Consider the following 11,392-nt stretch of genomic DNA (forward strand, 5'->3'; position numbering starts at 1 on the left):
AAAAAAAAAAAAGAATAAAGATAAATTTAACCAAGGAGGTAAAAAGTTTGTATTCTGAAAACTATAAAACACTAATGAAAGAAATGGAGGAAGACACAAATGGAAAGATATCTCATGTACACAGAGTAGAAGAGTTAATGTTGTCAAAATGTCCATATTACCCAAAGTGATGTACAGATTGAGTGCAATCCCTGTCAAAATTCCAATTTCTTTTGCAGTTTTTGCCTGGGGCTGGGTTTGAACCCACAACCTATGGCATATGGGGCCAGTGCCCTACTTCTTTGAGCCACAGGCACCACCCTCAAAATTCCAATTTTTTCTTTTTTTTTTTTTGAAACAGAGTCTCACTATATCACCCTCGGTAAGGTGCTGTGGCATCACAGCTCACAGCAACCTCCAGCTCTTGGGCTTAAGTGATTCTCTTGCCTCAGCCTCCCAAGTAGCTGGGACTACAGGTAGCCGCCACAATGCCTGGTTATTTGTGGTTGCAACTGTCATTGTTTAGCAGGCCCAGGCTGGGCTTGAACCTGCCAGCCTCAGTGTATGTGGCCAGCACCCTACCAACTGAGCTAGGGGTGCCACCAAAATTCCAATGTTATTTTTTACAGTAATAGAGAAAACAATCCTAAAATGAAAGCACGAAGGACTCTAAATAGTCAAAATAATTGTGAGTAAAAAGAACAAAGCTAGAGGCATCATACTACTGATTTCAAGCTATATTATAATACAAAGCTATAGTAATTAAAACAGCATGATAGTGGATAAAAATAGACACATCAACCAATGGAAAAGAATAAAGAACCCCAAAATGAACCCACATATTTATAGCCAATTGATTTTCAACAAAGGTGTTAAAAACACACAAGGGGAAAAGACCAGTATCTTCAATAAATGGTGCTGAGAAAACCAAACACCCCCTGCCCTTGCTCTACTCCAAGCTTCGAGAACCTAGGTTTCTTTCACGTTAACTGATCTTCCTGACTCTATTCATATTTACATTCAGAGGCAAAGAAAGCTGAAGCTCAATTTGGAGCTAGAGCTGATAAAGGACCAAAGTCAAGAGCGCCCTCCCTTTCTGCCTCCATTCCCCCATCTGTAAAGAGAGAGCACTGGACGAGGCTGTCTCAGAATGTTCTGTTGTACTGACAGATGTGGAAAGAGGGGCACATCCAGTCAGTACACATACTCATTGCCAGTGCTGCCAGCAGAGCCCCCCGGGAGGCTGAATGCCCAGGGCTGTGGGGAGTCCACCTCCCTATCTGAGCTGCCTCTGCAAGGTCTGGTACGGATGGGGCAACATGCCGTGTTGGCCACGGTCACACAGCCAAACAACTCACCTGCAGGCAGTTCCATCCCTGCCCCCACCCACTTCACAGCTAGGGGACAATCTAATGCTCCTTCTAGCCATGCAGCTTAAAGAAAGCTGCTTTGTTTCCTTTAAAAGATTTAAAAGTGATACACAAATTTTACAGAAATAATGAGAACTAACAAAATCATTCTCACTGCTGAGAGATCCCATTGGTTATTTGGGAATTTGAAGATTTTTTCTAACTTTAGGATACAGACATCAAACAATTGCCAATGATTTTTTTCAATGTGCATACGTTGTTTTTACCAGAATCTACCTTTCACCCAGAACAACTCATAAGGAATTCAAGAATATGCAATAATGATATCATCTAATCCAGAATAATTTTAAGAGAAAACACAGTTCTAACTTCCCGAAAGGAGTGAATCAGGAAAACCAAGGGAAAAGGCATCCACACAAGGTACAGGAAGCTGGAGATGAGGCTCAGTCTCCAGAACAGCAGTGCAAACTTGCTTCGCACACCCTCCTCCCTAAATCCTCCACCCCTAAATGTCACTCACCTGCCTTTCTTAGACATCTCGTGTACTTCTCTTCCTGGCCAGTGCACTCTGCTTTCAGTATCCAAAACCCATCCCCACCACAGAAAAAAGATGCCAAATTTCATATTTTGGACAGTCAACATGAGTTTCCAAATCCAAACAGCTCTTTTAAGAAACAGCAAAAAGGAAAAAGATGTTCTTTTTCTCTCTTAAGACATTATTGGTCTGTTCATTATTAGAAGGATGTTTACTCATGCAAAAAAAAAATCTACCCACAGTATGTAATCTGGAAAGCAGGAGAAAGCAATTTCCACTAAACCTATAAATCCTCCTACGTCAGATGTCAGGGATTTTCTGAACTGAGGTTGAATTCTTGTGTCCCTGTGGAACGATTATTTGGATCGTTCTAAATTAGTTCATCATCAGATGTAGTACACATGTCGGTAAAGATCTATTTTCTGGTTCATTGAATAGAAGGAAGTAAAAATGGACTAAAATGAAAAAGACTGGAGGTGCTGAAATGTTTCTTGCGTGCATGTCAATGAGCTCCTCCCTGGATCTATTTTAAGCTTCCAGCCATTATTATTTGCTCTAGCCCAGGGCTGGATTTGGACATCTCCCTGCCCCCACTTCTTCCTGTGGCTGAATCTGTGAAGCCTCAGGACTGGGTACCTGAGCACGCTGTGTGTATGGCAGAGAATGGGAGGGCAGGTGAAAAAGAAGCTTCTCCATCTCTGTGTTGCTCAGCTACAACTAAATTTCCTTGTTAATTGTATTTCTTTTATCATGAACCTCATTGGACTTTTCACACAAGAAAAATACCAGTAATAATTTCACTGTAACTATCGAGTCTGTGACAGCTATCGACAGATAATTCTTTTTCTTTGGTGCTTGCTCTAAGACTCTACTATGATCTACAGGCCACAGTTTTTCTCTTTATCAAAGGACAGTCTGAGAGCCTAGTGGAAGACACTGCACTCCAGCTGTCGACATTTCAAGGCAGAGCTGACCTGGCTGTGTAACTTTCTGCACTATATTGGTGGATTGAGTCAGTCAGAATTCTACAGTTGAAAAGCAGACAGTTGGCTGAGAGAGATGGCTCCTGCCTGTAATCCTAGCACTTTGGGAGGCTGGGGCAGGTGGATCACTTGAGCTCAGGAGTTTGAGACCAGCCTGAGTAAGAGCAAGACCTCATCTCTACTAAAAATAGAAAAATTAGCCAGGCATTGTGGCAGATGCCTGTAGTCCCAGCAGCTCAGGAGGCTGAGGCAGGAGGATGACTTGAGCCCAGGAGTTTGAGGTTGACCTATGATGCCACAGCACTCTAGGCAGCAGAGTGAGACTCTCCCTCAAAAAATAAAAATAAAATAAAAAAGAAAAGCAGTCAGGTATACAAAATTGCTAGCCCAAGTTCCAACAGAATGAAAATTAATTGCAGAAGACTGAATGAATTGATGAGGGAAAATGTATTGAGGTTAGTTGGAATATAGCTGATTTATTTAAATGTTCTATTTTCTGGATGTGTAAGAAGCTCTTTCTCTTTTCTCTTATACTTCCTGTAATTCACAATAAGTTTTTAAATTTTGATTTTGTAAACTCAAGTGAAGAATTGAGTTCCCCTCCTCTGAATGAAGAAGCTCTTCTGGGCACTTTATCGTAGTGCTATAGTTGTCTACACAGGGTTCAGTGAGACTCCACTCTCCTTTTGTCAAAATAGAACTGGAAGAATCAATTATGCCATAAAGGCCTTGCCTGGAATGTTCTATCTGAGAATACATTTAACTAGGTATGATTGGCCATTTTAAGGAACAAATTTTGGCTGTATTCATGGAGTCAATAAAGTCCCCCTAGGAAAACTGGCCTAGGTCCAGTTACTATGTCCAGCCTCACAGGTGATGAGGAACGTCACTTCCAGGCAACTGCTTGGGGTATTATTCTGAAACCTCTAGAAGAAAGAAATCCACTTGAACAAAGTACTGCAAGAAGAATTTGGTGAAGTTCCTTGAACCTCATTTCCTAGTCTTGGCTGGATAGAAAATGATAGATGCCTTTGCCAGTCCAGTCTCAGACTCTTATGAGAAGGACTGGCTGTACGCGCTGCTGAGACTTTGCAGCTGGGCTGCTTCCTCCACCAGGAAGCTCCATGGCAGAGTCCTGAGGGGCAGGGCCGGGTCTTAGGGCCCTTTTTGCTTTTGACACCAGCTAACCACACCAAAGCACCCCTCACTGCGAACTTGAGAGCTCCAACCACATGCACTTTGCTATTAAGTGTTCTTAATAAACTTTACTTTCTGGTAACACCAGGTGGCTCTATTGCAAAGCAAGTCTGCACCATTTTTTTTGAGGCAGGCTCTGGTTCTGTTGGCTATAGTGCAGTGGCATCATCACAGCTCATGGCAACCTCAAACTCCTGGACTCAAGTGATCCTCCTGCCTCAGCCTCCCCAGTATCTGGACTACATTTGTGACTGACTACAGGTGTGCCTTCTATATAGGATAAGAATATAGAAGGGAGTTGGAGAGAGAAAGTGCAGCCTGAGAGAGCCAGTTAGGGCCCACATCAGAGCTTCTTAAGGATCTGGACTGACTTGCTAAAGTATTACATTTCCACTGCAGTTTTTAAAGCCACTATTTTTTTTTAACCAATCTCTCCTTTTCCTTTACTCAGTATGCCAGCTGCCTCCCTCTTCTCCCCTTTCTATTCCTTAACCCTCCAGGTCTTCCCTGCACCAGGTCGTGTCTCCAGGATAGCAAGTCCTTCTGTGGGGAGAGGACCAGGCAGCAGCTGACTCCAGCTTGCTCTCTTATGGTCCTCAGAGTAGCCCGGCACCTGCACAAGGCACTCCCTCGCTGACGGGTTGAACATTAGACACCTTAACTCACCTACTCCCCTGGGCCCCAGGTACTCATCTGCTGTTTTCCACTTGCTCCCTCTGCTCTTCTGCTAGCTGCAGCTGCCCCCCCACCCCCGCAGGTTCTGTATCCAGGGATTCAGCTAATCCAAGAACAAAAATATTCAGGGAATAAAAAGCAATGAAAAGTGGGTGGTGCCTGTGGCTCAAAGGAGTAGGGCGCCAGTCCCACATATAGGAGGTGGTGGGTTCAAACCTGGCCCTAGTCCAAAAAAAAAAAAAAACAAACAACAAACAATGAAAAGTAATACCACAATAGTAGCACAAATCCAATTAAATAATACAGTATGACAACTATCCATATAACATTTACCTTGTATTAGGTATTCCCAGTAATCTAGAGATGGTTTAAATTTTACCCGGGACAGGTGTAGGTTATATGCAAACACTACACCTTTTATAAGGGACTTCAGCATCTGCAATTTTGATGTCCAAGGGCATCCTGAGCTCAGTGCCTAAACATGAGCTGTCAACATTGGACTGGACCTTGCCAGGTAGGATTTAGGGACAAATTAAAGAGCAAAGGGAAAAACTTTGATAAAGCGATAACCGCAAGAGTTTGGTTGCTGATATAGCTGCGTATTTACTCACCATACTACATATCTCTCAGCCAACAATTTAAGCTGCTGCTGTAATCAAACCACTCAAAGATCAAGAAGTAAGAGAGAATCTTATTTATTTATCATGGAACAGTTTAGAGGTGAGTGGTGCAGTCTCATGGGGAAGTCTGCTCCAGAGTGTGGTCTTTGTATGGTGTGCATGGTGGAAGTTGGGTTTCCACCATGACCGCAGCCCAGGCCACGGGAAGAGGCAAATATAAGAAATGAAAGGTGAGCAATATCTCTTTAAGCAGATGACACAAGAGCTGTGCCCATCATTCTTATTTATATTTCATTAGCAAGAATTTGGCCTTGTGGCCACTCCTCACTGTAATGAGTCTAGAAAATGCTATCTCTAGATGACTCACCTTATGCATAGCTAAAATTCTATCACTGTGGGGAAAAAAGAGAATTAATTTAAGTGTATAATGAGTAGTCTGCTGAACTCTTCAATTTTTCTACCTCTTCCAAGAGTCAGTCATTTCTCATGACTGCATAAATGATCACACGAGACACGGATTGACAGTACACGCTGCAAGAGGTGAGGCTAATCATAGGTGCAGAATAACACTGAGCACTTCTCTCAGAGTCCTTTTATTGAGAAGATACATAATGGGTGGAAAGATTACTAAGCAAAGACATGCAGGGGCTGCGTGCTCAGGGAAAATGATATCATAGGTGTCAAAAGAGTATGTACTCGAGGAAATGATCTTCAAGGGTGGTAAGGGAAATAATCTCCAAAATACTACATGCAATTTTTCTCCACTAATCCTTCAAGGAACTGCCATAAAATGCTTAATATTTAACATTAGCCTTACTACTGCAGGATTGAATCCTCCAGGATTACTGAGTTACTTGGTGGCTTGCCTTCCAAGTCACAAGAGATTTCTAGACTTGCCAGGAGAATGTCTTGTTCTCAGTAATTCCTCAGATGAGTTATGATATTGATGGTTGTTGTACTAAGTATGATGTTTAATCCTCTATATAACTTGAATCCCAATTCCCATTCCTATAAATCCACTTTGCTAGGTTCCTTTTTTCCTTAGTGCTTTTCTTTTCTTTTCTTTCTTTTCTCTTTTTTTTTTTTTTTTTTGAGACAGAGTCTCACTACATCGCCCTTGGTAGAATCCCATGGCATCACACCTCACAGCAACCTCCAGCCCTTGGGCTTAAGTGATTCTCTTGCCTCAGCCTCCCATGTAGCTGGGACTACAGGTGCCCACCACAATGCCCAGCTATTTTTTTGGTTGCAGTTGTCATTGTTATTAGGAGGACTGGGAGGAGCTTGAACCAGCAGCCTTGTTGTATGTGGCCATCACCCTACCCACTGAGCTATGGGCATGGAGCCTCCTTGGTGCTTTTCATATCTGAAGCTAAAAATTCTGATCAGCCAGAACATCCAAATAAAGCAAAGAGAGAACTAAAGGTTGGACCATTAATATCAGCCATGCCAGGAAGGCTGTGATATTCACAGTGTGCTCCCAAATCACCCCCTATTCCGCATCTGTTATTTTAATTCAGTCAGATTCCTTGATCTCTAGGTCTTTTGATGCCCATCTGTAATGTACTCTTTTTGTCATTTCCCTCTCATTGCTTCCCTGCTGAGTTACCAATGCCATAAACCAATTGGTCTTGGTATCACACTGAAAGCACTTAAATTACTCAAGTTATTTAATGTGGTGGTGACAATAGGCTATTTGGAGGCTGCCACAACTATATTGAAATTTTCATGATTGATGGGAAATCTAGATTAACAAGAAGCCTCAATGAGCTGGTATAGTCTAAGGCTTGTAGTCTATGTTTTATTTTTTTATTTTTACATATACATGTGATTTTTAGGTTTCCACTTTTTGCCTTCACAGAATTAAAAAGGCTTAAAATAAGTCTCGTAGTCTAAACACACACAACCAAGTGTGCCAAAAATCGGTCCAGCCACAGCCGCAGACCCAAGGATCAATATACCATTAGACTATGACTGTTTGATAGCAAAGCCTTAATTTTTATCTACATATATATTTTTATCACAAGGATCATCACAAATGTGATGTCTGACACTCAGTAGGAATCAGTAAATACCTGCTGCACAAATGATCAAATGGTCTGTGTCTAGATTCTTTTTTTTTTTTTGCATGTTTAAGTCCAGTTTTTCCAGCACCATTTGTTGAGAAAACAATCTTTTCTCCATTGAATTGCCTTTGCTCCTTTGTTGGTGACCAGCTGCATATATTTGTGTGGGCCTATTTCTGGAGTCTCTATTCTGTTCCATTGATGTACTGTCCACTCTTTTCCCAGTTCTACACTGTTCTAATTACTGTTGCTTTATAGTATGTGCTGACATGTGTAATGTCAGCCCTCTAACTTCGTTCTTTCCTTCAGTACTACACTAACTATTCTGGGTCTTTTGCCCTTCTACATAAACTTTAGAAGCTTGTCAATATTCATAAAACATCTCACTGGGATTTTGATTGGGATTGCACTGAATCTATAGATCAAGATGGGAAGAACTGACATCTTAAGAATATTGAGTTTTCCTACCCATGAAAATGGAATATTTCTCCATATATTTAGATTCTCCTGATTTCTTTCACTACACAAATAAATGAACTATGAAATACTTCCATTAATACTTCACATCTGGAATTATTTGTGGAATACTAATAGCCAGAGTCATATATAGGATTTTCTTATTTTCAATATTCTCTTCTAAAGAATAATTAAGGTGGCAAACTTAATATTTTTTGAGTCCCTATCACCAATTGATAACTTGAATGAGTCCATTTCTTCAATTGCACTGCCACTGCCCTTGACCAGTCCCCCTCAACTCTTCCCTTGACTGCTGCAACAGCTTCCAGACCATTTCACCCCTGAGTCTACCCTTGACTCCAGTGCCAGTTATCAACTTATTGGCTCCTCAGGCAGTAAGAAAGCCACTTTTCTTTGTCCTATTTTGTAATAATAGCGCTAACACTTTAACCATGTTTCTTCTCTACCAGCCAACAGGTTGCTAGATTCTACCAATAGCAGATGTGGGAAAGAGTCTGCATATTAGAGGAAGGAGAAGAGAACTTTCTTCTTCTTTTTAATTTTTTTTTTTTTTTTAGAGGCAGCAAGGGTTCAGTAGGCAGCTGGTCCCTATGGTGTTCCTCAAAGCAGCTGAGGTCCTCACAGTTCCAGCAGGCAGCCCCCAGCAAGCTTTGTGTTCCCCCTCCCCAGGTGGGCAGCTGGATCCTACAAGAGCCACACCTCCTCATCAGACTGTGGCCCACAGACTTTACAGGACCTCTGCTAAGTTTCTTCCATGCTCTCCCCTCAGCCCTGGGGGGTGGTCTCTGCACTGGCTACCTCTGTACCCAGAGGATCCTTTAAAAGTTAATCTCCTTGTACCTAGTTAACACCTCCTCAAACCAAGTATTTCCTATTCAAAGCACTGATGTAATTTCTGCCTCTTGACTAGACCCTAACTAATACACTCCCTACTTTATTCTCCAGAGATCAACCAGAGTGATTACTTCTACTTGGATCCCACTGATTGTCTCCCTGAACAAAATGAAACTGTCAATAAAGTGAATGAACACCCCACTCCCTATTGATACACTCCTGTGGCTTCCCAATAACCTGAAGAAAAGCTAACCCTGTCTTGGCCTCAAGACCTCTGCCTAGCTTCCCAAGATTATCTGATTTCCTCATCACTATGCTCAAAAAATAGAAGCTCGATTCAAACTAGCTTAAACAGAAACGTACTTCCTCACAAAACAAGATTTCCAGAATACAGGTTTGTGTGATTTAGTGATTCGGTGGTGTCATAAAACTTCCACGCTCTTTCCTTCCTCCATCTTTTATGTTCTCTTTTTTCCTCTGGGCAGTTTACTCATGGTTGCAATATGGCTGCCAACAGCCCAACGTTTCCTCACTCGTATCCAATGGGAAAGGTCCCTTCCCAGAGCATGGAAGGCAAACTCTTGCCTTCACTCTGACTGAGCCATCATCCTTGGACAAGTTACCTCTGCCAGGGTAAAGACATGCTCTGATTGCCCTAGACTAATCAGGACCCCTTCTGGCATAGGAATGGGCAAATGTTGAACAGAACTGGTCTGATCAGGAAGGAGAAAGACAGAGATGTGAAAAACCATCCATATAAAATGAATTCAGCCAAGTTACTGGGGTTGTCATAAGGACACAATCTTGAAAGAGCATAGCTCTCGAGCCAATAGCCCACTCCCTTATTCCTGTTTACTGCTTAAGAAGCATGAAGACCTTTATCGCACAGACCTATCACTCCCCTTAGTCACTCCTATAGATGACATCTCCAATGCTGAGAAACCTAAGACTGTTTCCTAAGATATTTTCCAGACCCTGCACTCCAATGAGCCCACTGATGCCAGCCAGCCCTGTGACTCAGCACAAAAATGTAGTTTCTCCATCCCTCTACTGTCCCCTCCTGACCTTGCCAGTCAGTTATGCCTAAGCCCCTGCCCACCAAAATTTCCTTAGAAACCTCAGCCCAGAGTTCTTCAGGGAGACAAACTTAAGAGGTTCTTCCTGAGTCCCTCTTTGGCGGCTGACAATTGTTAAACTCTTTCTCTGCTGCAACTCCTGCTGCTTCAGTGCATTGTCTGAGGCTGCGCTGAGCACGGCAGTCCTACAAGCGTGTGGGTCCCACCGCAGGTGTGAAGCGTCCTCCGGAGACTGAATACACAGCTGCCTTCCCTGTTTCCAAGTGCCCTGGTGGCGCTTGTCATTAACAAATGCAGACCTATTTTGGAAGGACAGCCGAATTTGTAAGGGCCTTTTGCCTGTGTTGGTCTGCCAAGAAACATTAAAATTATGATACCATCATCTGATAAGGAAAGAAAGAAGGGACATAGGCAGGAAGAAGGAAGGCAGGCGGGCGCTTGGTCAGCTAACCCTTTAAACTTAACCACGGTTCCTGTAGGAAGGTGCAGCCCTGTCTCCCTCTGCTGGAATTGTAGTAAAATTGTTTAAGAAAAACTTTCTTTTACTTCCAAGCCCGCCTTTAATTGAAACCTGTTGGCTTCTAGGCTCAAACACAACTTTCCAAGAAATCCTCTGGTTTCTTGTTGAAGGGGTCTGACGTGCTTATTCAGGGCCAGCGAGTCCTGGCAGATGGGGGGTGAGAAGGGGCAATGCTGAGAGGCGCCGCGCCCAAAGCCAGGGCTAGGGGCCCTAGGGGTCTGGGGGAGGACAGGGGCCCGGCAGCTTACAGTTGAACACAAAACACAGGGACATTTTTGTTATCTCCCAAAGCAAACCCAATTCCTGCTGAATAATAATAATCTGCAATCGAATGGTCTTTTGTCATTTACAAAATATTTTCAGGACTTCTGGCCCCAGTCAGAGAGCAGGGCAGGGCTCAGGGCGGTGCCTGGGAGCGCCCTGTGTGGCAGGCAGCCCTTCACCATGAGAGATTTGATAAGAGATTTTGGGGCACTTCTCCCTTCTCTGTTTAGTTGATAGTGAAGGTGGTGAAGAGATGACTGACTGTTAAAACCCTTCTCCAGAACCTTGCCAGGGGAACCAAAGACTTCATATATAGGGTAATCTGTACCATCCTGTAAACCAAAATAAAATCTGAGGGCTCCCCATGTGACGAACTGACTGGGTCCCATCTTTACCAAGGAGATCCCTAAAACAGAGTTGCTGGCCATGAGAAAGGAGATCAGAGGGGCCTCATCATGCCCTCCTCCCCTTCCTAGAGATGTCTTCTGTGACTCATTAAACCTGCCTAAGGTTATGTGAGACACACCTGCAGTTCCTCAATATACGCAGCAAACCACTTGGTCTGGGTCAGGGCACACGTCCTGTAGGTTGTCTCTGATAACAGACCTTTATCTTAACTTAGCACCCCTTTCCCTGACTCCTGGTCTATTAGAAAGAGTCTAACTCTTTCAGCCAACTGAGCCAAACCAATGTCTACCTTCCACATATTGATTTATCACTTTCCCTATAATTCCTGCCTCCCAGAAATGTCTAAAACCAAACTATAACCCCACCATCAAGAGTCCACTGGATCAAG

General features: G+C 43.1%; 1 protein-coding gene across 3 annotated transcripts in view; it reads right to left on the reverse strand.

Annotated features, from left to right (window-relative positions):
- The window catches only part of LOC100958621 (gamma-aminobutyric acid receptor subunit rho-1), a 70,652-nt gene extending 68,621 nt beyond the window's left edge, over nt 1-2,031 (reverse strand). Inside the window, exon 1 of one of the 3 annotated variants that reach the window (XM_003797516.3) lies at nt 1,870-2,031. In XM_003797516.3, coding sequence (XP_003797564.1) covers nt 1,870-1,991 — 122 coding nt within the window. In that variant the 5' untranslated portion in view covers nt 1,992-2,031. The remainder of the gene's footprint in view (nt 1-1,869) is intronic. The other 2 variants (XM_012809950.2, XM_003797515.3) reach the window with 2 other exon arrangements.
- Between the last annotated feature and the right edge of the window lie 9,361 nt (nt 2,032-11,392).

The sequence above is a fragment of the Otolemur garnettii genome, unplaced genomic scaffold (assembly GCF_000181295.1).
Source record: "Otolemur garnettii isolate 467f Iridium unplaced genomic scaffold, OtoGar3 scaffold00118, whole genome shotgun sequence".
Lineage (NCBI taxonomy): Eukaryota > Metazoa > Chordata > Mammalia > Primates > Galagidae > Otolemur > Otolemur garnettii.